The sequence below is a fragment of the Corylus avellana genome, chromosome 8 (assembly GCF_965113065.1).
Source record: "Corylus avellana chromosome 8, dhCorAvel1.hap1.2, whole genome shotgun sequence".
Taxonomy (NCBI): domain Eukaryota; kingdom Viridiplantae; phylum Streptophyta; class Magnoliopsida; order Fagales; family Betulaceae; genus Corylus; species Corylus avellana.
This window is the reverse complement of record NC_142497.1, coordinates 9592399-9619378: the sequence shown is the minus strand read 5'-3', so window position 1 is coordinate 9619378 and position 26980 is coordinate 9592399. Positions and strand designations below refer to the sequence as shown.

General features: G+C 39.1%; 1 protein-coding gene across 1 annotated transcript; it reads left to right on the top strand.

Annotated features, from left to right (window-relative positions):
• The first annotated feature begins 958 nt into the window (after nt 1-958).
• SE (C2H2 zinc-finger protein SERRATE (SE)) lies at nt 959-25392 on the top strand. Its single transcript, XM_088519082.1, has 12 exons — nt 959-1537; nt 2691-2818; nt 4573-4630; nt 10788-10862; nt 10954-11028; nt 11107-11154; nt 11330-11398; nt 11488-12288; nt 12388-12436; nt 21669-21946; nt 22043-22225; nt 24979-25392. Exons 1-12 carry the CDS (start codon nt 1128-1130, stop codon nt 25037-25039), a joined length of 2235 nt encoding a protein of 744 aa, XP_088375208.1. The 5' UTR covers nt 959-1127; the 3' UTR covers nt 25040-25392.
• The last annotated feature ends 1588 nt before the right edge of the window (nt 25393-26980 follow it).

Below are 26980 nucleotides of genomic sequence, written 5' to 3'. Positions count from 1 at the left end.
AAACTGAAAATTGGCCCAAATGTCCAACTTTGAAAAAAGCGGTTATAGCGGGTGATTATATGTTTACTAACCGTTATCCACTAATTGCCTAGCGGATGGGGTTAATGAAATTTAGTTATTGATAATAACTGTTACCCGTAACTGCATTTCACCCCTAATAATAAAGTGATATGTATCTTTTAATATGTGAGAAATATATATATTTTTTAATAATGCTAAGAAACACTTTTTTTTTAATAGCATTAATAAAAAATATGTACTTCTCACATGTTTTAGAAATACATGTCGCTTCATTATACTCATTTGTATGGGTTTGTAGCTAATTTCTGTCCATTTTTCTATTATACTTTATTTATTTATTATATTTTTTATTCTTAATAATAATAGTTTGTTTCCAAAAATAATAACTATTCACTTTTTATTATTATTATTTTTTTTATAACGCAAGAGAACTTTACTTAGATTAATTGCATGTCGCAAACGCATACTGTATAACAATCCTTACCGTTAATCAAACTCCTATGGATAACTGATCCCACCCGCCAGAACTAATTACCAGGTAATCCAGGAGCTTTCATTCTTGACGGACTAAGTAGTTTATCCTCATGCCCAGAAGGCATACTATTCACTTTTTATTATGATTTGTAACTATTTCTCATTTTGAGAAATGCTATGTTTCAATATTTTTTTCTTTATATTTTTTATCTTATCTTATAAATTAACTATTAAATTTATGAATTTATGTAAATCTTACATAAGTTAATGCTAAACTACACAAATTTAATACTTGATGTATTGAATTTATAAAAGAATATGTGTTAAATAAGACTCCCAGCACTTTTCATTTCTTGTGCTAAGTTGCGGAGGACGTGGCAGCTTCCAATTTATGCATATCCAATTTTGCAAACGACCAAAGTACCCTCGATCTGATATCAAAGAGCAAAAATGTCATTAGCCTAAAATATCGCACTGAAGTTCACAAAACAAACGGAGGCTGCCATTTTCATCCTTCACACTGCACTCCTGACTCTGCCGGACCCAGCAGTAGCCTCGAATTCTCTCCTACAGCTACACCACTCTGCCATTTCGTCTTTCCAGACTCTTCCTAGGGTTTCATTCACCCGACCATGGCCGAAGTGATGAACATGCCGGTCGAATCGCTGGACGGCAGCGGCGAACAAAAGGAGAAATCCACCGAGGACCAGCCACCACCGCCTCCGCCGCCGCCTCAGCAGACGCAGAGACGACGGGAGCGAGACTCGAGAGAGAGAAGAGACGACCGAGACCTCGACCGGCCACCGAACCGCCGAGCTGACTACTATGACCGGAACCGGTCGCCGCCTCCCCCGCCGATAAGGGAGAGGGAGTACAAGCGGCGGAGCAGCTTGAGCCCCCCACCGCAGCCTTATAGGGATCGGAGGCACTCACCGCCCCGACGGTCGCCGCCTCCTCCGTATAAGCGTTCGAGGAGGGATGATGGAGGATATGATGGGAGGAGAGGGAGCCCTAGGGAAGGCTTTGCACCCGGCGATAGAAGGTGTGATTGATTTTGATGCCATTTTGAGTATTTTGTTTGGTTTTGATGATTTTAATTGAATCTTGCCACATTGTTCTGTTTGCTTACTGCGAGGAATTGAAGTATTGGGTCTTATGTGTTACACTTTTTGGAACCTAGCTAAAGCAGTTATCTGGTTTTGAAATAATTTTTTTTTTTTTTCTTTCAAAAAAATTAGAAGGAAACGAAGTCTATAGGGTGTGGAATTATACATTGATTTTCTGTTAACTATCAAGTGGGAGATTGGGTTCTCTTGGGATGCTGAGAGGGCTAAGCAAAAGAGAAGCCAATGGGAAGATATTGTTGCTGAGAGGATTCAAAGGGAAAGAGAAGGAAAATGAACCTAAATTTATTCAGTTTTCACTTTTTTTATTAAATGAAAGTAAGGGTTGGTGAATTCAAGTTCTTATCCTTTTACATATTCTTTTAGCAGATTGAGATTCATAATTGAGCAATTATCGACGGTGGAGCCATTGTTATCAGATTGAGCTAAATTATTGAATTCAATTATCGATGGACAAAGTTTTATGATGCTTCTTCAATGAAGTATCTTAGTTAAACGGTAACATGTCTTAATTGGTTAAGACAGTATCTTAGTTAAAAGGAAAGCATGGATGTGAGAGAGGACCAGCGGTATTTGGAAGAAATATGTATAAGTATTGAACTGTTAAAGAAAAGATGGGCTCAATTGAAGTTGCCTTTTGGCATAAGTGCAGTACTCATTTTGCTTCGATACCATCTGTCAAGGCTTGAAAGTGATTGTTATGTTTGTAATCTATGCTTGTGTCTGGGCTATGAATTGTGTTTATAGATTGGATTTTCCTATATTTTTACTCTATCATTTTTGGTTGCTTTAAAACTTGATTCATAATTTTTTTGGCTTTTAGCTGGAGAGTAATGCTATATACAAGACTCCTATTCCCTTCTTATCCCCCTAAAAGTGGTGTGGGATTTAAATTTACTATTGGATTTGGGGATGGATTACTATTAAATTTTGATCCAATAGTGATTTTAAAGGCCACATCACTTTTAGGAGGATGGGAGTCTTGCATATAGCATTACTCTTAGCTGGCCTTTTTGTGCCAAATTATTCAACAGCAAAAAAAATTAATGCTTTGATCTTTTGATTGCATAGGTTGGGTTATGATTATGCTAGCGGATATGATCGTGAGATGGGGGGAAGGCCTGGGTATGCTGACGAAAGGCCTAATGGCCGGTATATGGGTCGATCATCTGGTGGCTATCAAGGCGGTCCATCGAGTGGTAACTGCTCCACTTTTTTCAGACTATATGCGCGTGTATAAATACAGTCTATGAATAATATGAAACATTTAGTCTTGTGTTCACCGAGTAATTGGAAAATTTTCAGCCATTGAGTGAAAGGAACAACTTGCATACAATGACCAACGTCAAGTAAGCATTCTCTAGAACATAAATTTAGTCACTTTGGTTTCCTGATGAGGTGTATCCTAGATAGGAGATTTAGTATAAAAAACCATCAATCATACTCTTCTAGGCTGTTTGATTTGAAGACTTCCTATATGTTTCATAGAAAATTTAACCATCCCAAACAATATGGTGTTGAAGAAGCATGAAGGTGGTACATACTTGATTAACCTTTATTAATATGAGCGATAGCTCAGGCATTCCCAAGAAGGAAATGTTCTTGTAGTTCACTTTGTTGCAAGATACTTGCCTAGTCAATGACATCTAAAGGGAGGGTTATAATTGGTATGTAATGGAGAGATCATAGTGCGTTTTCACTTCAATTTAATAGGATTCTTACAATAGTGAGATTTCTTGGATGCATTATTTTTCTTTATGTGGTGGCTTGCATTTGATTGTTAACATGACACTTGGTTGCCAGGCGCCTTAGATGGGCATGGGGCTTATGCAATCTGGTGCAAGTTTCACCATGGATGGTTCATGTGAAAGTCATGATTACATTATTTAATACAAATGGAGTTTTAATGTTCATGATATTGGTGTAATAAGCATCATTGTTGGGTGGGCACAACCCAAGCACACAAGAAGTTTATGGAATGAACTTCCATAAGAAAAAACAAGCGAAAGGAAATAAAGCAAGGAGATATAGGCTAGTTCCTATAATAACATCAAGAAACTCTAGCAAAGAACTTGGAGTAGTAGAAACTAGAATTCTAAAGCCTGGATGAAATAAGAAACAAGAAAATAAGGTCTTAAGACATCTCAATTTAATATCTTCAAAGGGCTGGTCTTTTCCTTCCAATTCTTTGTTACTTTTTCGAGTTATATGGTTCACATAATGCATAATGGTAGTGCCTCTAAGGAAGAAAAGCTCTCGTACCACTTAGTTACTTTCCCCAACAAGCCAACAAGTCAACAAGCTAATGTACCCAGGTCTTTGGTGGTGGTGGCATAGCATTATGCAGCCAGCGTAGTATGCATCCAGTAGTTATTTGGGCAACATATCCAAATGTAGATGACAGAGTGGATTAGTGATGGGGAGGATGGAGATTTTTGGGTTGAGGAGGATGGACAATTACCGTATCCTGTGGGTGATTTCCCCCTTGTCACTATGTTAGATTGTGCTTTGTCTGGGGATGAGGGGATCGAAGACTTAACAGAGGATACCCCTTGGAAGGGTAAGGGTTGTAGGGAAGTTCTGAATTTGGAATGCTCTATTATCCATGATGTGAAGGGATCATCATCTAGGCATGAGAAAAGTAAGGCTCACACGTTTTAGTGTTTGAGGGTTGTGGGCTCTATTGTCTGGTGGGTTTAGGGGTTTTGGGCTTGATGGTTTGGTTGGGTTGTGGGTGACTTTGTTGTTGCTTGGGTTTTGGGCTTGTGGGAGCTCCCTATATATACGACATGTGTACTTAGGGGCGCCTTACTTTTTTCAATAAAGTCTTTCATTACTTAACAAAAAAAGGTTATTCGGGCAACAAATTTTTTATTGCATGGCTACAATTACGTCTTATTTCTATATGTTAGTTTTTTTACTTAGAGCCTACTTGCTTCTATTCCTTTTGCAGATTGGGATCCAATCCGTGGTGGTTATAGTGATGCTTCCAATGTAGTGAATACTGAAAGGTTAGTATTTAATCATGTTCTGTGCTTCACTTCTGGATGAGGTTTCATTTATTGTCCTTTCTATTGTTTTTGCATGAGTTATGCATTGATAGTAATGTAGTTTTTAGTTGATTTGTTTAGATCTGAGTCCAAATATCTATTTGGTTATTGTCAGCAAGTCCATGTGAAAAGTGGCAATGCCAATGATTTGGAGACTTGCAAAAAGTGATTAGTGCTTGAGATAATCCACTCTTTGTCATCTACATTTCGTTGAGCATCACTTTTTTCTAATACTGATGCGGCTATAGAATAATGGGTTAAGTTGCTGTTTATAGTTGGTTTCAATTTTTGGCAACTTAGAGCTTTGAACTTTTGTGGCTTATTTGCAATGTTTTTTTTTTTTTGATAAGTAATCACAATTTATTAAAAAGCGCAAAAGGCATAACCCAAGTACACAAGAACTATACAAGAGAAACACCTAACTAGAAGAAGAAAAAAGCTCAAGAAAAACAAGAAAGCTAGAAATCGCAAAATGAAAGGAAGCTGTCTAGTGATAAAGAGTTTTGAAGACAAAATCCTTAAATTGCACCACTGTCTGTTCACAGTTTTCAAAACTTCGATCATTTATTTCCCTCCAAATACACTGCATAAGACAAGACAGTGTTATGAACAATACCACCCGATAAAAAGTCCCACTGTTGCTTCTTTATGTGAGTGGCATCACCAACCGGGAGATGAAAAAGAGACATGAAGTAGGTAGGTAGATTAGATAAAGTACTATTAATCAAGGTAACCCTCCCACCTTTTGACAAATACATTTCCTTTCATCTAGCCAAACGATGCTCTATCTTCTCAATGATGCTATCCCATATAGATTTGTCCTCAAACAAAGCTCCCAACGGATGACCTAGATATTTCTTAGGTAGAGAGGAGACCCTACAACCTCAGTATGCTAGCCAAACCTTCAACATTACTTGAAATTGTTTCGAAGCATAAGAACATGCAACACAAGTTATAAAGATGATATGGATTTGCCCCGCAAAAAATAAGGATTGTCTGCAAACAAAAGGTGGAAAATGTTGAAGGCACCAACATTCCTTAACCCTACGCCTGGTAAGAGATCTCCATTCACTAAAGTAGAAATCATTCTACTTAACACCTCCATAGCAATAACGAACAAGGGAGACAAATGGTCTCTCTGTCTCAGGCCACGAAAACTACTAAAAAAAAGGGTCAGACTGCTATTCACCAAAACAGAAAAGCATACCAAATAAATACAATACGCTATCTAATTACATCATTTCTCCCCAAAACCGCATTTCCTTAGCATATACAACAAAAACTTCCAATTGACATGATTATAAGCCTTTTTAATATCCTACTTGTACAACACACCTGAATCACCGGATCTAATTCTATTAGCAAGACACTCATTGACAATGAGAACAAAGGGGTTTTTAATACAAGGGGTTTCTTTGGGTTTTGATTTTGATGTTGGTTAAGGGTTTAGCAATGGAGAGTCAAGGTTGCGGTTGAATGGGTGTTTAAAGGTGGGCCTATCCTTTGGAAGTTCTTTAGTACATAAGGTAGATTCGTACTTCATTGAGAAATTTAAGGTGGGTGATCAATTTTGAAATAGGCATTAGATTTTGGAGAAGGGAATAATGGTCCTCTTTTTTTTTTTGATAAATAATGTATATTCAAACTAAGCGTAGATGGGCGCAACCCATGTACACTGGAAGTATACCAGAGAACCCCTAATATGTAGAAAAAGAAGAACATAAATCTAGAATTTAGAAAAAGTAGAAACATGCGAAATATGCCATGCCATTCTCCATGAATACACCAACTTCTTCAACTCAAGCAAGCCATTCTCGCGGTAATCAAAACTTCGCGCATTCTGCTCTCGCCAAAAACACCACATCACACACAATGAAACCATCCTCCATATGTGCCATACAAAATGGTTACCCAAGTGTCCCTCCAACTTCCCAAACAGCCACTCACCCTGCGAGGCATAACCCAATCAACACCAAAGAGCTAAAGAATTGCTTTCCATATCTCGGTTTCAACCTCAAAATGCAAGAATAAATGGTCGATTGACTCTCCACAATGCTTACACATACAACACCACTCCATCACCACAATATTCCTTACTTAAATTGTCCAAGGTTAAGATTTTCCCTAGTGCCACCGTTCACACAAAGAAAGCCACTCTCTGGGGAGCTTTAAGCCTTCCAAATAGTCTTCCAAGGACAAGTGACCTATACCGGAGTGGACAATACCTGGTAGTAAGACTTCACTTCAAATGTCTTCCTTATCGATGGAGCCCAACAAATTTGTTCACCTCCATATCTAACTTTTTGGGAATACAACTCCTCGAAACACGAAGCCAAGTCCACTTCCCAATCATGCACAAGGTGCATAAACAAAACATTCCAATGAATTGTTGTTCTAGAAACTCTCCGGTTTCTTTGGAGAACGGGGCGGGGAAGGGAGCAAAGAGGGTCAGAATTCAAAGTTGGTGCAAGCATATTATTTGCTGGGAGATGAGATTGATAATGATTTGTGGGGATGTGAATAATCCTTCTTTGGCAGTGGTGACTTATCTTGGGGAGGAGGTTAAGGGAAGTGAGTCATTGATAGTCCATCCACTTGCTGTGATTGAAGAACAGGGAGTGCCTCATTCGGTGTCTTCAGATTGGGTGGTTGACCTGGTGAAATTTTTTGTCACGTAGTGTGGCCCTCGTGTGAGGGTTTTAAGGGTCAACTGCTGGCTCTGTTTATTGTGATCGAAGCAAGTTGACATCAAAATGGTTTGATTAATTTTTCTAGTTCATGTTTTAAGCCATCTAACAGAGGCAACCGTGAATTAAAGAGATTGACATGTTTAGTTAATTATGACATAAAGGGAGTTCACTCTAATAGAGTGAATGGAAAGTGGAGGGGTTCTAATTATTCCTTATGAAACTTAAGATTGTATCATGGAACGTGAGAGGGTTGAATGAGAGGGACAAAAGGTTGAGGATTAGAAGGCTTCTTAGAGATTGGAAGCGGATATTGGTTGTTTACAGGGTTTTTGATATATACATTTTTACCTATCAAAAAAAAAAAAAAATATTGGTTGTTTACAGGGGACAAAATTAGAGTATATTTCTATGGAGGTGATTCGTCGTTTATAGGGTTGTCATCATGTGGACTGATAATAGTTGGGGTTGAGAGGGGCTTCAAGAGGGATTTTGTTAATATGGGACATGTAGGTGGTGGAGAAGATTGAGGATTGTGTGGAGAATTTTTCGGTAGTGTGTTGTTATTTACTCTTTTTGATGTCACATGGGTCAAGGCCGGAAGGGTGGCAATGGCGCGGTCAAAGAGGTAATAGTTCAGTAAAGGAGGTGTGGTGAATAGCCCCGCTGTGTCTAATGTGGATTATTTGGAGAGAGCGGAATGCAAGATGTTTTGAAGATCAAGAAAGGACGTTGGATGAGCTCAAAAAGCTGTTTATCCATATTCTGTTTCATTGGGGGGACGCTTTTAATGTCTCCGTTTTCTACTATGCCTCAATTTTTGTCTTTATGTTCCTCTTTTTGCCTTTAGCAGGGCTTTTCTTTGTATACATCATGTATACTAGGGTTACTCCCCTCTGCGCTTTTCAATGAATTACTTATTTATCAAAAAAAAAAAAAAATCGGTAGTGTTATTGATAATTTTGAATATGCATTTGCGGGTGTGTATGACCCAAATGATAATGTTGACAAGGAATGCTTTTGGGACGAGTCGGTGGGAGTTGTTGTGACGTATTGGGGGTGAATTTAATGTTGGTGGTTATCCGTGTGAAAGACCAGGTGATTCCATACAGTCGCCAGCTATGTTGGACTTTTTAGAATTCATTTTTGATCGGGGCCTATGGGCATCCCTCTTGTAGGTGGGAATTTTACATAGTCTAATAACTGTGATATGTTTCTTCTATCTCCGGATTGGGAAGAACAATTTCTTGAATGTCCCTCAGAAGAGACTCCCTAGATTCTTGTCGAATAATTTTACATGGTCTAATAATGGTGATTCTTTTTTTTTTTTTTTGATAATTAAGTTATTCATTGAAAAGAGTAGAGGGACGCAACCCTAGTACACAGGATGTATATAAAGAAAGATCCCACTAATGACATAAAGAAGAACATAAAAATAAAAATTGAGACTTAGTGGAAAATTGAGGCACACTAAAAGCGTTGGCCCAATGGAATAGAGTTTTGAATAAACGACTTTCTGAGCTCTTCCATTGACCTTTCTTGATCTTCAAAACATCTTGCATCCCGCTTTCGCCAAATAGTCCACATTACGCAATTTACGCACAGTGGTGCGATTCGCCACACCTCCTTAGCTGAAATATTACCTCGCTGACCGCGCCAACAAGCTAACAACTCTACCTCCCCTCCAGGCATGACCCATGTGACATCAAAAAGAGAGAAGACCACATTTCATAAAGCTTGTGCCACTTCACAGTGAAGGAGAAGATAGTTGATAGACTCGCCACTGTGTTTACACATACAACACCATCCCACCACAATGATACCTCTTTCACGCAAATTATCCGAAGTCTGAATCTTTCCAAGAGTTGCCGTCAACACAAAGAAACTAACTCTCAATGGAACTTTTACCTTCCATATACTCCTCCACGGGAAAGAGGAAGCTAGCACATCTGTCCCTGAAAAAGAAAGCATGTGAAAGAAGGAACTGACCTCAAAGACATGTCGTTTAGAAGGAGTATACCGCATTCAATCCGTCACCCCCATGCGATTACGAAAAACGTGTAACTTCCCAAAAAAGGCCATCACAACCTCTACCTCCGATTCTTGGACAGCCCATAAAAAAGGAACATGCCACTGTAGAACACCATTGGCCCGCTGCATATGATCCCTAACCCATGCCTCCTTATTACTCGCAATTCGAAATAATTCAAGAAAAGCTTCCTTTAAGGATTGATCATTACTCGCAATATGGTTCCTTTAAGGACTGACCGTGGTTCTCAGTCATGGTCTAGAATTGATATGTTTCTTCTATCTCCGGATTGGGAAGAACAATTTCTTGAATGTCCCTCAGAAGAGACTCCCTAGAATCCTGTCGAATCATTTTACTTTGATGTTGGATTGTTGTGTGTTGGGTAGGGGTAGTAGGTATTTTTAGTTTGAAAATATGCGTGGCTGAAATCAGAGGGCTTTGTAGAGCCAATGAAAACACGGTTGATGTCTTATAATTTTCATTGATCTCCTAGTTATGTGTTGGTGTGCGAGCTGAAAGCCTTGAAGCAATTTTTAAACAATTATTTGAATTGAGTTCTTTAGTTGCAAGCGTATTAGTAGAAAGTGCTCATTTATTGATATTTCTGTAGTCCAGGGCTTTCCTTTTTGTCCCGCTTAGTTTAAAATGACCATCTCAATATCATTAATTTGAGTATCCAGGTTTCCCTTTTGACACTGAAATTTGTTTCCTTTTATGACTGAATAGTATGGGCTCATATAACGGCACATGGGACTTTTTGACACATCTATGCTTCGACTAGTGTGAATTTCTAAGATATTTATGATGCTAGGTTAAAGGTTGTCTATGAAATGACCATCAAATTTTTAACTGCAGTTAAGATTTTGAAATCACTTATATCTTCATGTATGGTGCTGGGTATCCAGTGACTAACTGAATTTTGCTTGAATGACCCATCTTTAAGGCTCATGTGCAATGCAATCTACACCTTGTTATTCTCTAAGCTTATGCCACGTCTTTGAAATGTAATGTTATTTAATTTCAAATCATGAATCAGCATTTGGCAGAATAATCGTACACAATGTGATTCTATGATCCAGAATTGCAAGTGATATTGGCCTCATGTTTGATTTAATGGTTCTTCATCAAGAGCTGATAAAAAATTTGAAAGATGAAAATTTTTGTTTAAGTTTTCTCATGTTTGATCTGCTTTCTTCTCTTATTTTATAGTAGCTTTCCTTCTTTTATTGCTCTCTCTCCGCCCACTCCCCCCACAAAAAGAAAGAAAGAAAGAAAAAGGCCCAAGACTCCAAAAGATTTAATTGTTTATTTTTGGATTATACAAGGAGGATATTTACTTAAGACTGCTGGAGCTATGATTCGCTTTACCCATCAATGTGACATAATAAGTATATGTTTTCAGAGAGGGCTTGATGTCATACAAGCAATTCATACAGGAGCTTGAAGACGATGTACTGCCAGCTGAAGCTGAGCGCAGGTACGTAATTCAGAGTACTTAAATTACTTTAGAGTTTGACCTTGAGCTATCTGGTTTTTTAATGAGCGAGTGATGTTGGCCTTTCATGCAGATATCAAGAATACAAGTCGGAGTATATTTCAACTCAAAAACGAGCTTTTTTTGATGCTCATAAAGATGAGGATTGGTACTTCTTATCTTTCACTTTCATAATTTCTTTCCTTTTAACTTACATCATTCTTAAGGGATTTTCTTTCCTATGTAGGTTGAAGGACAAATATCACCCGACGAATCTACTCACTGTAATAGAAAGGTACATATATAATGAAAGGATGTAATTCATAGAGTTGTAATCTAGCCGAATAAATGTTCTGGGCCCAGAGTAATTTATTAGTGTTATTTCTAGTATAATTTACCAAATGTTAACTGCCTTTTCTCTGGCTTTTATTCTAAGGTACTAATTTATTTTTGTTGGTGTTTTGTTTTAGGAGGAATGAACTTGCAAGAAAGGCTGCAAAGGATTTTTTGGTTGATCTGAAAAGTGGAACGTTGGACTTGTAAGATCAGCCACTTATATTGCATTTATAAGCTTGCCATCAAATATTTTTATCTATGATAGCAGACAAGTAATTTACCTAACATGCAGAGGCCCTGGCGTCAATGCCTCATCGTCAAATAAATCAGGACAGACTAGTGCTCCAAATTCTGAGGATGAAGTAGACCTAGGTGGCAAAAGAAGACGACATGGTAGGGGGTTAGCTAAAGAAACTGATCTTTCAGCAGGTCCTAAGGCCCACTCAGTCAGTTCTGAACCCAGACGAATCCAAGTTGACATTGAACAAGCGCAGGCTCTTGTACGTAAACTTGATATTGAAAAAGGGATCGAGGAAAATATTTTATGTGGTTCTGATAATGACATAGTGAATAGAGAGAAATCTCACGGTGGCTCCACTGGTCCAGTAATTATTATACGTTGTTTAACCTCTGTCAAGGGCTTGGAGGGAATTGAGCTCCTAGATACGCTTATATCTTATCTCTGGCGAATCCATGGCTTAGATTATTATGGAATGGTTGAGACAAGTGAAGCTAAGGGTTTCCGCCATGTGAGAGCGGAGGGGAAGAGTTCTGACATAACTATTGATGGGGCTGAGTGGGAAAAGAAACTTGACTCATGTTGGCAAGAAAGGATGAGGGGTCAAGACCCCTTGGAAGTAATGACTGCTAAGGAAAAGATAGACAGTGCTGCTGTTGAAGTTTTAGATCCTAATGTTCGGAAGATTAGGGACGAAAAGTATGGGTGGAAGTATGGTTGTGGAGCCAAGGGTTGCACAAAGCTGTTTCATGCTGCTGAGTTTGTGTACAAGCATCTTAAACTGAAACACCCTGACCTTATAATGGAAGTGACCTCCAAAGTGCGTGAAGAGCTGTATTTTCGAAATTACATGAAGTATGTACTGTTAGCATCATTTTTTTTTTTTGTTTTTTTTTTTACCTTTATATGTTGATTTTAAGATGCAGTGACATTTACTTTAATTATCATTCACAGTGATGCAGATGCACCTGGTGGAACACCTGTTATGCAGCAATCCATGAAGGTATGGCTTATCAGTAGAATGTGATTGTCTTGGCTATGTAGAACATTAACGTGGTTATTTATACACACCAACTACCAACTAATAATATCTCTTAGGAAATTGATTTTTCCCCCACAACAAGTAATAAGATACTTTATTAAAAAGGTCAGGGTGTGGCCTTAATGCATGCCAATCTTCCCCATTTGAAGTGCGATCTCAGAAAAAGCAATTCCGATCTAAAAAAGGGAAGTTCACTTTCGTCAAAGGTTCTAGCAGTTCCTCTCCCTTCAAACACACCAAAGGAGACATAAAACAAAATGAGGTTCCAAATTATATTGCTCAAACTTCCTGTCCTGCAAGCGAGTAGCTCCACTACTGACAGGCATGATGCACCCTCTGATAGTTATCAAACCTCTCGTGTTCACTCTCAACAATAGTTACAGATGCACCCTCTGATCCGAGTTGGAGGAAAGCAATGTAATTAGAGATGCAGGCTTTACACCAAAATGGAGCTTCGGAACTTTTGCCCCTACCTCCTTGTAAACAAATGGTTGGTTGCAAATGGATCTATATAGGCAAATTTAACCCTGAGGGGTCTATAGACGGAATAGTGTATGCAAATTGAAGAAAACATTATATGGTCTAAAACAATCACCAAGAGCATGGTTTGGAAAATTTTTGGTGGTTGTAATGGAGCTTGGTCTTCATCCTTGTTAGACAAATCATTACATACTAAAAAGAGACAGATTCTACTTTTCGTTTATGTGGACGATATTTTGATTACTAGGAATGATTCTGGGGCATTGATAGGGTAAAATAGTTTTTGCAATAGCAATTCCATACTAAAGATTTGGGAAAACTTAGGTATTTTCTAGGCGCTGAAGTAGCTAGATCTCGGATCGGCCTCAACCAATCTCAGAGGAAATATGTACTGGATTTACTCGATAAGACAAGACTTTTGGGTGCTCGTCTTATTGATGTTCCTATGACCCCAAATAAAAAACCCTTGAAGGCTTGAGGCGAGAGTTAGTTGATGATCCCAGTAGATACCGACGACTAGTTGGAAAGTTGAACGATCTTACCATCATCAGACCAGATATCTCATATGCTGATGTTGTCGTGAGCCAGTTTTTGGAAGCTCCTAGAATGCCACATTGGGATGTTGTAATTCGTTTGTTCGATATTTGAAGAAAGCGCTTGGTCTTGGTATTGTAGCTTTTCACTTCAAAGCCGTGATTGCATGCTGGGTCCGCAACATTCTATTTGCTCCCTGAATGGGTTTTCGAGGAATACAATAGGCCAAGGAATACGACAAAGGACCCCTAGTCCCAATCCTGGACTACCCTGAAGAAACTCAGATTCCAATGGATATATGTACTAGAGGGGTTGAACTAATCCGACACTAAGGCCTTTTTGTCAGAACCTATATAATAGAGTTTTGGGAATGAGGACTTGAGCCGCTTCTCCACACCAAACATCATGCCAAAAGCGAATGCAAGAGCCATCCTCAACTCTGTAGGAGTCCAAGTTGGAGAATTTGCCCATCCATTCCTAATATTCCTCCAAAGGCCCACCCCATATGCCTCTCAAGTTTCCTTTGAATGCCAGCCCCCCTCTCTACATCCCATACTTTTCAACAATCACTTGTCTCCATAGGGAATTCTCTTCTTGCATGAATCTCCAAAGTCATTGCCCCTTTAAAGCTCTATTTTTTTTTTTTTATAAATAAAGATATATATATCAAAGGCGCAAAGGGGCGCAACCCTAGTACACCGGGAGTATACAAGAGAGCGACTAAGAAGAAGAGAAAGAAGAAGAGAACATAAAAAGAAAATCTTGGAAGCTGATTACTATAGGCGCAAGCCAACCAGCAGTCCAAGTAAAGAGAGTGTACAAGAAAAAATGCATAAGGTCCTCTAAATTCCTAGCCAAGTCTTCAAAACTTCTTGCATTTCTCTCGTTCCAAATGCACCACATGAGGCAAAGAGGTACCATCTTCCACACGACGGCGCTGCTAGTTTTACCACCCGTCCACCAAGAATCGAACATCTCCTTAACGTTACCCGACATAACCCAACACAAACCAAACCGAATGAAAATGGCGTTCCATAAGGTAAGCGCCACCCCACAGTGTAGAAAGAGGTGATCAACAGACTCCCCATCTGATTCACACATGCAACAACGATTTATCACCACAATACCTCTCTTCCGAACATTGTCCAAAGTAAGAATCTTTCCAAGCGCGGTCGTCCAAGCAAAAAAAGCCACTTTCGAAGGAGCCTTGGTGCGCCAAATGCTTTTCCAAGGGAAAGGAGTGGGATCTTTAGGTGCAAGGATCCTATAATAAGATCTTACTTCGAAATTACCTTTCCGAGAAGAAATCCAACTTATTCTATCCTCCCCTTCCCCACCAAATGGGTGCGAATACAATAGCGAATAAAAAGAGGCCAAAACCTCCACTTCCCAATCATGTACCCTGCGAGTGAAGGAAACATTCCACTGAACAGAGCCATTTGAGCATTCCCTATTGTCTGCAATAGACGCATCCTTATTAGCGGCAATACTGAAAAGTCCCGGAAAAACCTCCTTGAAAGGCATGTCACCGCACCAGATATCCTCCCAAAAACTGATATTGGACCCAAGACCTGGGACAAATCTAATGTGGCTTTGGAACGACCTCCACCCCCTACAAATGTGCTTCCATAACCCTTCCCCATGCGATCCTCTGGGAACCCTGGAGCACCAACCACCCCAAGCCACACCATACTTTGCCACTAGGATCTTTCTCCACCAAGCCTCTTTCTCATGAGCAAATCTCCACAACCATTTTCCCAATAAAGCTTGATTCATCAAACGCAAATTCCGAATGCCTAAACCTCCCTCAGTGATCGGAGAACAAACCTTATCCCAACTGACCAGATGAAACTTAAACTCTTCATCAATCCCACCCCATAAGAAATCACGTTGAATCTTCTCAATGCGCTTCACCACTGATGCCGGAATAGGAAACAGAGACAGAAAGTAGGTGGGGAGATTGGATAAGGTGCTCATGAGAGTGATCCTCCCCCCCTTAAGATAAATACAATCGTTTCCAAGAGGCCAACCTTCTGACATATTTCTCCAACACATCCTCCCAAATGGTCTTGACCTTGAACGAGGCCCCCAGAGGGAGACCCAAATACTTTAACGGCGTAGTAGCTGTACCACATCCCAAAATACCAGCCAACATGTCCGCATTTTCCGTAGTGCCTACAGGGACCAGAACGGATTTGGCCAAGTTCACCTTTAACCCAGAGACAGCTTCAAAGCATACAAGTAAGGCACCAATATTTCTTACTTGAGTAGGGTCTGCCCCACAAAAAACCAGAGTATCATCAGCAAAGAGGAGATGAGAGACGATTACCTGATCCGCTTCTCTAGCCCCCACAGAAAACCCAGAAATGAGACCCCTATCTATCGAGGCATCAATCAACCTGCTGAAGGCCTCCATGACCAAAACAAACAGGAATGGAGAAAGAGGGTCGCCTTGCCTCACTCCACATGAACTATCAAAGAATCCGGAAGGAGATCCATTAATCAAGACTGAGAATCTCACAGACGAAATGCAATGCTCGATCCAGGAGCACCATTTATCTCCAAAACTGCACCTTCTCAGAAGATAAAGGAGGAACTTCTAATTCATATGATTATAGGCCTTTTCCATGTCCAATTTGCACAATAAGCCGGGTTCCCCTGATCTGATACGACTATCCAGACACTCATTGGCGATGAGAACGGAGTCCAGTATTTGCCTGCCTTTAACAAAAGCATTCTGGGGTTTAGAGATAACCCTGTTCATTACTCTCTTCATTTTATTAGCCAAGACCTTGGCAATAATCTTGTATGTCCCTCCCACAAGGCTAATCGGACGAAAATCCTTAATAACATTAGCTCCATGAGACTTCGGAATAAGAGAGATGAAAGTGGCATTTAGACTCTTTTCAAATTTACTTCGATCATGAAACTCCGCAAAGACCGCCATAATGTCCCCCTTGATCACATCCCAACAATCCTGGAAGAAAGCCATAGAGAAGCCGTCCGGACCTGGAGCCTTGTCCCTATCCATCCCTTTTACCACCTCCCATACCTCCCTTTCCTCAAACGGGGCCTCCAACCTAGTGGCCTCCCCAACATCCAATATGTCAAAATCAAGGTCATCTAGCCTCGGTCTCCAAGTGAGACTCTCTTTGAAGAGGGCCTCGTAAAAATGGGTAACATCGTCACTAATAACCTCTTGATCTGAAGTGGTTGAGCCATCCACAATCAATGTCTCTATAGTATTATGTCTTCGATTTGCATTGGCCATCCGATGAAAAAATTTCGTACATTTATCTCCCTCTTTCAACCACCGGACCCTAGATTTTTGCCTCCAACTAATTTCTTCTTGTAACAGTAAGGTCTCCAATTCTCTTATTAGAGACTCCTTCCTCTCAATATCTTCAGAGGATAAACCTCTCTCTTCCTCCACCCTATCAAGAATCTTTAAATCCTCCATCCGAGCCTTGATGTGCCCTTCCACATTGCCAAAAACCTGATTATTCCATCTCTTAGTATCCTCCTTGAGAGCTCGCATTTTTTTTGCCAAAATAAAACTTGGAGTACCAAGGAAATGATAAGAACCCCACCAGCTTCTAACTTTGTCCACAAACCCCTCCGCTTTAAGCCACATATTTTCAAACTTGAATGGTCTCTTGCCACCCAAAAAACAGTTACAATCAAGAACAATAGGAGCATGATCCGAACAAACACGAAGCATCCTTTTTTGTCGCACACCTGGGTAATGAACTTCCCAATCAGTAGAGACTAGGAATCGATCTAGCCTTGACCAAGAGTGATTATTAGACCAAGTAGAAACCCCCCCAGCTAAAGGAAGATCCATAAGACCCTACTCTGCAATGAAATCTGCAAATTCCCTCATAGCGGAACGAGAATGAAGTCCCCTCGACCTTTCACTAGGGAGAAGAGTAACATTAAAGTCCCCACCAATACACCAAGGCATGTCCCACCAACTCATAAGGCCCACCAGTTCCTCCCAAAGGTAACAGCTAATGTTGTCTTTGTTTGGACCATACACCCCCCCAAAAGCCCACACAAACCCATCATCAACATTCCTAAAGGAAACAGCTGCCACAAACCTGCCCAAAGCAACCTCAACCTTCGTAACAACCCTTCTATCCCACATAACCAAAATTCCTCCCGAGGCCCCTCTGGACGGAACATAGCACCACTCCACATAAGAACATCCCCACAAACTCCTCACAAAGTGATAAGAAATAAAATCCACCTTAGTCTCCTGGAAGCACACTATATCCACCTTCCAATTTCTAAGAAGACTTCTAACCCTCAGTCTTTTAAAGCTCTATTAAATAGCATTAGTTTTTTTTCACACCCAACCCTCTCCTCTAGGAATTATGGAGCATAGTCTTCTAGTTCACTAGATGAACCTTAGGTTCACCACCTATTCCATCCTAAAGAAATTCCCTTTGAAGACATTCCAATTTTGTAGCTATACCAACTGGTAAAGGGAAAAGGGACAAGAAGTACGTAGATAGACTGGATAACGTGCTCTTGATAAGGGTTAGACGACCACCTCAAGACAAATAGATCTTCTTCCAACTAGCCAATCTTCTTTCCATTTTCTCAACCACCTCATCTCAAATAGCTTTTGACTTAAATGAAGTGCCCAAAGAAAGTCCTAGATATTGAAATGGTAGAGAAGATATACAATTCAGAATGTCAGCGAACTCTTCCTGATGCTGCAACTCCCCCACCGCAACTAATTCTGATTTTTGAAGATTGACCTCCAAACATGAAATATCCTAAAAAAACCAAGAGAATATGTTCCAGATTAAGGATCAGACCTCGATCTACATCACACATAAGAAGGGTGTCATCCACAAAAAGAAGATGGGTGATTTCCAAAGAGGCTGCGTTTTGGAGGTCGACCCTAAAACTAGATAAATAACACCCTAGCCATAGCTCTAGACAGCATCCTACTAAGATTTTCCATGACAATCACAAATAGAAGGGGCGAAAGCAGGTTCCCTAGCACTAGCAAAGAAACCATGCAAACTACCATTAATTAATATAGAGAATTGGGCTGTGGAGATATAGGCAGAAATCCATTTCCTCCATTTTGAACCAAAGCCAAGGCGTCCCATAAGGTAGGAGAGAAACTCCCAATTGACATAGTTGTAGGCTTTTTCCAAGTCCAGCTTGCACAAAACACCAGGAATTCCTGATTTTAGGGCTCGTGAATAACCTCCTCATCCATTATGAGTACACTAATGATCTTTGGTACATGGTTCTCAACTTATTTGGAATTTTGTGGGCTATGCCTAGCAGCATCCTAGAGCTGCTACATTGTTGGACGAATCAAGGGCGTGGACATTCCCAAGAGGCTATTTGGAAAGCTATTCTTTTGTTCTTAATGTGGAACATTTGGAGAGAAAGGATTCAATACCACTTTGAGGACTGCGAGACCCCTATGCTTTCTTTAAATTTATCTTTTCTGAGATTCCTCTTAGATTGGACTGTAGAGTGTAGTCTTTCTTTTTCCTCTTTGAATCTTTAGTTCTTATTGACTTTTTAGATTTTAAACTCCTATAGCGTTTTTCCAAGTCCAGCTTGCACAAAACACCAGGAATTCCTGATTTTAGGGCTCGTGAATAACCTCCTCATCCACTATGAGTACACTAATGATCTTTGGTACATGGTTCTCAACTTATTTGGAATTTTGTGGACTATGCCTAGCAGCATCCTAGAGCTGCTACATTGTTGGATGAATCAAGGGCGTGGACATTCCCAAGAGGCTATTTGGAAAGCTATTCTTTTGTTCTTAATGTGGAACATTTGGAGAGAAAGGATTCAATACCACTTTGAGGACTGCGAGACCCCTATGCTTTCTTTAAATTTCTCTTTTCTGAGATTCCTCTTAGATTGGGCTGTAGAGTGTAGTCTTTCTTTTTCCTCTTTGAATCTTTAGATCTTATTGACTTTTTAGATTTTAAACTCCTATAGCGTGAATGTCTCTCTTGTATGCATTTCGTGTACGAGGGCTTTGCTTGATTTCTTTCCAATAAATTATTACTTACTAAAAATAATTGCTAAACCTGGAGAAGAAGAAATTTAGAACATGTTGAAGAAGGAGTTATTACATCATTGACGTGCTTGATAAGAGCTGTATACCAGAATTAGTCGAATTGGAAATTAGGTTTGATATATTTTACCAAGAGAAAAGTAGAGAAGATAATTTCTAGAGCCTGTCAAACCCGTGACATTACTAGAGGCTGTTAGATGTCATGACTTCCAGAATTGGCATTCGCATGTGCAGCCAGTGCTTTTGGTTCTTGATATTGGAAATGGCTATGTATATTGGTTTGTAAATAAGCTTTGGGAACAACTAGTTATCTATCTACCCATCTATATATATATATATATGTGTGTGTGTGTATTTGTGTCAGTTTGTATTTGTTTAAGTAGAAGATTCATTTAGCTGTCTAGAAGTCACATAAATGTACATAGGCCTTACCCCAGCATAATAAAATACAAAAACTGGTAATACCTATGAATTTCTGTTGTATTTAATGTCAGATGGGCATCATAGATTACATTTTTGTGTCCCTTAACCATCTCTTTATTTTTGCTGTTCCCATGGTTTTTGAACCAAAAAAAAAAGAAAAGAAAGAAACTTGGGCTCTATTCTTTTCTTTGTTTATTTGATGTTTACGAGTTTAAATGTGAGTCCCATTGAATGTGGAATTCCAGCCATTCTTGCTGTGAGTTGTAGGTAAACCAGATCCGGAAGCTTCCTGAATATTCTTAGGAGCCTTTACCTCTAATAGCAGCCTTTGGAGTGCATCCTAGTACATCTTTCTAAGATTTTGTAGATACTGGCCCTCTTGCTTGTAGTTGTTTTACTAGTGAGGGGGTTTGAATACTTGCTTATGTTCAACCTGTGATTCTGTATAGCTTGTATATCTCCATTAAAAAAAAAATGTTATAAGCTCTTGTCACCCTCCCCCCTCCCAGACCTCTTCTCCTTTAATCCCTTTCCATTTTTGATGGTACATATATGGAAAATGGTCCCTGGAGAAGAAGGCTAGGATATGCTGTTGTGGCTTAAGCAAGTGCCTTTACAGGCTGTCTAGGTTTGCTCTTAGACAGATTTCAAAATTCCCACTCAAGCCTTTTCAATATATTGATCATCTAAATATAGCTAAAATGGTTTTTTTTTTTAAAAAAAAAAAATTATTTACATCTATATATTTGTTTTATTTTATCTTTTTTACATTTCATTCGTGTATGTATTGATCATCTCTTGTTAATATTTGAGGAAAGAGAAAGAAAATTGTCATTATAAATCTCAGGCATGGAGGCTGTTGATCATTATGATGGAATAGGAAATTTTATTTGTAATTGGCTCCTTATGACCAGGGGGTATCTTTTTAACCACCAAGTCTCAATTGTGTCTTGCCTCCCAAACTCCTGTTGAGTAAAACTTTGAGAAATTTAAATTTAGTGGTGGATAAGAAATGAAGGATCTGATATACTTTGCCTATAGGTCTGAGCTTGTTAGGTTTGAGAAATTTAAATTTAGCTGTGGATAAGAAATGAAGGATCTGATACACTTTGCCTATAGGTCTGAGCTTGTTAGGTTTCATGACATTTACTGCCACTTATCTTGAATGTTCAACTTTTGGTAGCCTATATCAGACGTGTCTTTTGGTTTTAGATTTGTGTTTTCCTGCACTCCAACTTACTCTACCCTGCTTTGAGAGTAATCTGTTCATAAGGAAGCACACATTAAAAGATATGTAACCACATCCCTCCTCTTGCTATCGCTCCTTCTGCCCAATCCGTCTGGTTGCTTCGATGTCACTGTGAATGCTGTTGTTGATGTTTTTGATTGTTATTACTAAATTCCAAACAAGTGTCTTGTTTTTTTGTTCGGGATGCCCCAAAATAAAGTGTCTACACTAAATAGTCAGCACTTTTTTACCTACATCTTCCTGTACTACCCTTACCTTTTGGAAAAAAGAAAAGCAACTATGACACATTAAAACTAATGCCTACCTTTGAGCATTTTGGTGAGATCTTTGTACTTGTTCTTCTTTGTTAAACATTGGGCCTTTTTAAGCTAAGGGACTTATTTTGGGATGGATGGAGTATAATTATTGTTCTCTTTATTAATAAGAAAGAGTTTTCTCTGCAGAAGGACAGGCCACTGAGACGTCGACTAGGTCCAGATAATCGATTGAAAGATGAACGTGGCAATCGTAGAGAACGTGATAATCGAGCTAATGGTAGTGAAAAATATGATAGGTCCGAAAACCCACAGTCAAGTGATTTCCAATCCAACAATGATGGATCAGATGGAGGAAATCTTGATGAACCAATGTATGAAACTTTTGGCGGACAGGGAATGCGTGTTGCTCCTTTTCCCTCTGATATAGCCCCTCCGCCAGTATTGATGCCTGTTCCTGGTGCTGGGTACGTTGACAGTGCAAGCAAAATGTAAATTGTGATTGCAATTGGTATCTTATTTTGATATTTCTTATGAGAGTTTTTATATTGTTGTAATTGCAGTCCATTAGGGCCTTTTGTTCCTGCTCCACCTGAAGTGGCAATGCGGATGTTGCGTGAGCAGGGTGGTCCTCCCCCTTTTGAAGGTGGTGGTAGAAATGGGCGGGCTGGTTCGCAGTTAACTGGGCCAGGTCCTATTCTTTCTTTTTCTCCGGGTTTTAGGCAAGATCCTCGACGTCTACGCAGGTAATTTGCAATCAAAGATTTAGTCCAATCCCCTACTTCATGGTGCTCCTTGGTCTTTTGTTTTGTTTTGTTTTTTTGTCTCAAAATTGATGGGTAAACTTTTTTGGAAAAAGAAAATTGTCCATTTACTTGCTGCCTTTCTCTTTCCGGCTTGTCTATCTTTGTTTGCATGTCTCTATGCTTTGTCTGGTTTGTCGTTTCATTAGGCTTTGTTTGGCATAGATGTTTTACAGTGAAGATAATATCATACAACAGCAACTTTGAAGAGCTATAATTATGAAGATCGATTTAGCTTCCTCATCAAATGGAAGTGGAAGAATTTTAACATTTTCAGTGAGAAAACAAAAATCATGACTGGGTAGCAAGGCATATTGTGGAAAAAGTTCATAATGTTAATCATATAAACTTAGCATAAGCTTGTTTAGTGAATGTTACATTATGTAATTAATGTAACTTGCTAGTATTTGGATTTGGCGCTATTGTTTATGTTGTTTGTCCACATATTTAGGTTGTTGAGGTCGATGTTGGTGTAAATATTTAGGTAAGATTCTGTAACGTCAAAAGGTTTTAGAAGTGGAAGAGATATCGCCGAATCCATGAGGTGCTAGTAGTGTGAATGGGTTCAGAATTTAGGGGACGGAGAACCTTGGATTGTTGGTAAATACCCAGAACTTAAGATAACTGTCAATAGATTGTTGGAAAATATTCAGAAGTTGGGGATACTGGTAATATATACATTGTTTGTAACATGGTTGTGGTCAATCATGTTTGGTGATGCAGGACAATTGGAAATTTTCTGTAAAATATGTCTAACTAGAGTTAATAGATTAAAGTGGTTGATTTTAAGGGATAAAACTTGAAATGGCGCACTACAATTGTCTAGTCACTATGAAGACCAATTAGTGAGTAGGAATGATAGTATTTAGTTGAAGAAACTAAAGGGTTAGTGTTATTGAAGCTGTGAGGATATATGCTAGTCCATAACCAATCATATGTAAGTAGCTTGGCTAAACTGGATATATCTTCGTGAGATTCAATAATGTAACTTTATCAAGACAGATACAACCTATTTTGCCATCTTCCTTTCTGTGTGCAATGTGCATATATGTGTGTGGATATACTATGACGGGGTGCTGCCCTATCAAAATTGATGGGGCTGCACCTATTTGTAGATCAACATGGTTCAGATAAATCTATATATAGTAAAATTTTACTTATTCTAAATCTGGTTTTTGAACTAGTGGAGCCAAATGATATGGGTTTTTAACTATAATTTTAATGTTAGATAACAAAGCATATATACCATAATTAGAGTCTCACATCCTAGAGACAAAATAGTTCATCTTTGCGATACTCTCAAAAGATTGGTCACGAGTGCCATAGTTGCTTGTATAGTCTAATCAACTTGGTACACATTTGATATGAAACTCATCACACCTCTGCATGATGCCTTCGCAAAAACTAATATGGGGTACCGATATATTCCATTCAAATCCTGTACATTTTTGTCAAGGCATACATTGCATTGGAGTGCCCAGGAGGAATAGGTTATCAAATTGGCATTGCAATGCCCACGAGGAATATGTTATCAAATTGGTTTTGATACTATTTGTCATGGGTCACAGACGCATTACATCGGTGCAATACTCCAAAAGAACTAGTTGCTATTGAAATTTTCCTTAATTAATTATATAGCCTAGATCAAACTAGTACATATTCAGTTTGAGATTCAATACATGCTTACATAGTTCCTTCACAATCTAAATCCACCTATAATGGGGTACTATTTCTTCCACTCAAAAAAGTCTTATGTCTCCTCACTGGCGCCTATGTTGCGTTTTAGTGCCCCTGATCCGCAGTGTTACTAAGAGTGGTACCATTTTTTATTACCTGGGATGCATTAGCTACACCAAAAGATCTACGTCATTGATTTGGGCAATGTAACCAATTTCGGATAGCCTTGATTGTGACTAGTCTTTTTGAGGTATTGCATAAATGTGGCTTGTGCTTTCCTGGGTCGTGATAATGGTATTGAAGCCAACTTAGTACCACCATATTACTTAAGGGCACTGTAGTTCAACAGTCTCTAACGATAATGTCATGGATCTTTGAGTGGAGATGTGGAGATGATTGTAATACTCTATTGGATTGTGTTGCATCATATATGAGGTTTGACATAAAAGTAAGTAGAGGAAGCCGTAACTGTTATCATTTTGGGTAGCACATAGATGGGGCTAGTGCGTCCCCAAGTCGAGACATAGACCATTTTTTTCATGGACCTTCAATTATTACAAAATTTCCTTCAAATGGGTGAAAATGAGTAAGACCTCATCAAGATTGATTGGACATTGCCATAATTTATCATAGTTTATCCCAAGTTGCGCTCCCGTACACACACAAATATTATATATTATATAATATATCACCATTTCGAACCTTATACAGAAGGTTTTTCCGTTTTCTCTGCTGATCTTTTCATGATGCTCAAAATAGTTTCCCACTGCCACCATGAAACCAATTCTTGTTTAGTTTAAATTTTTGAGATATGTACAACTCTCTGGGATACAAAGCTCTACTAAAACCCATCTGCAGTCAACATGTGGTGATGTTTTCTCTGCTGATGTTTGACAGTGCTGTCTCCGATGCCTTTTTTTTAGGGCTTAGCCAGTTTGCTCTCTGTGTATCCTTTTGCCTCCGATTGATAATGTGTAAAGAGGACATGCTGACTGCACTCGATTTTGTTGTTGTTGCAGTTATCAAGACCTAGATGCACCAGACGATGAGGTCACTGTGATAGACTACAGGAGCTTGTAGGCATCTATGTTTGTATGATGATAGAGCTGCGCAACATTCAAGTTCCTCGAGAAAAAGCTACTTCTGATCTGGTCCAAGGTTCACTGCTGTTATTTTACAACAATCTGGTTGAAGCAGCAACTGCCATATGCACTGAAATCCAGTAGGATGTGAATTTCTTGCTTTCTGGTTGGTATCTGCTTCACAGTTTTCCCATGTGTTAGTGATGTGAAACTGTGATGTATTCTTTCTCCCACTTGCTTTCTTTTGGTAAGAGATTTCTGTATAAATTTGGGGTGGGAATATTTTAAAAGTGAACAAAAACTTCTTGTTGTAAAGTTTAGTGGATAATAGAATTGGAAAGGTTTTCCATTTGTTTACCTCCATTCTTAAGTTTGTATTGTTTGGATCAAAATTATGAACAAAGGGTTGTGATTTTTTTTTTTTTGAAATGAAGTATGCTAGTGCAGATTGTGTATTGAAAAATCTTCGTATCCAACATTCAGCTTTTTCTTCTTTTCCTACTTTTGTTTTGCAAGTAAATGATTAGTTGGAGAAGTATATGCAAACAATTTTTTTTTTTTTTTTGAAAAGATTATGCAAACAAATTTGGATGCTCTTTGTATGCACGGAAGGCCATTGACTTGGAACATTGTCCTGACATATTTCGACTTCAAAGAGGAAGGAGAAAAAGGAAGGAAAAAAAAAAAAAAATGTCTTTTACCATGTATAGCATTTATTAACTTGTTTATTTATTGGTCTTACTGTATTCCTTTCTTTCATGTGTGATTAAAGTTTGGGTTTGAGAACGAACAAAATGCAATCTCAACTTATCACAAGCAGTAACCCTTTTTTTTTTTGGGTTAAATACTCTCTTGCCCTTGTGGTCTAACAATTTTATTTTTTGCCCTAAGTTTTGTATTTTTATAATGGGTGGTACTTCGGTTATTCATAAAGACGAGGACGGTATCTCCGTCTAACTTCCATTCAAAATTTGACGAAAATTCACGTCAGCGCCCCTATAAACTCGGCATGTGTCTATATACTTAATTAAAAACATCAAAAAATTAAATTAAATTATTATTATTATTTTTTTGGAAAAGGGGTGGTTGGAATCCACCCCATTTGGCAAAATGGGGGTGGTTGGCCGCCCTCATTTTGCCTTAAGGGGTGGCCGGTCACCCTCCAAAGCTATTGGAGGTGGCGGCTTGGTCACCCTTGTTTGGCTTAGGATGGTTTCGGCCACCCTAGACTGGCCGATTTGGGGTGGCTAAACCACATTGTGGTGGTTCGGCAACCCCAAAAGGCCAATGCAAAAAAAAAAAAAAAATAGGGTTGGCCCTTAGGGGTGGTTCAGCCACCCCCAGACTGGTTGGTTTGGGGTGGTTTGGCCACCCCCGGACCGGCCGGTCTGGGGTGGCCGAACCACCCTAGGCCAAATGGGGGCGGCCGAGCCACCCCCAAGGTTGTTGGGGGTGGCTCAACCACCCCTATTTTGCAGCTTGGGGGTGGCCGAACCACCCTCAAGGGCCCTTGGGGGTGGTTTGGCCACCCCCAAAAGGGCCAGGGGTGGCTTCCAATTTTTTTTTTTTTTTTTAAATTTAATAATGTTTTTAATTTTATTTTTAATTAAGTATATGGACATATGTAGAAGTTTTTTGGGGCGTTGGAGTAGATTTCCGTAAAATTTTGGACAGAACTTAGACGAAAGTACCATCTCCGTCTTTATGAATACTGAGGTACCATCTGTGATAAAAAACAAAGTGCATGAGACAAAAAATAAAGTTATTAAACCAGAGAGGGGGGTGGTCAAAGGTATTTAACCCTTCTTTTTTTTTTTCAATCGTTTATGGGCAAGTGCCGACTCGTTTTGATTGACAACCCTAAGATGAAAAGCAAGATTTTTGCTTTTCTTTTAATCTTTTTTTTTTTTTTTTTTTTTTTCTCATTATTTATTTATTT

What these genes read in the sequence shown, in the direction of transcription:
- SE (XM_088519082.1), top strand. Translation starts at nt 1,128, where the DNA reads ATGGCCGAAGTGATGAACATGCCGGTCGAATCGCTGGACGGCAGCGGC. An exon ending in TCAAGGCGGTCCATCGAGTG is followed by an intron (nt 2,819 to 4,572) that starts GTAACTGCTCCA and finishes TTCCTTTTGCAG; the next exon opens with ATTGGGATCCAATCCGTGGT. An exon ending in GCTCATAAAGATGAGGATTG is followed by an intron (nt 11,029 to 11,106) that starts GTACTTCTTATC and finishes TTTCCTATGTAG; the next exon opens with GTTGAAGGACAAATATCACC.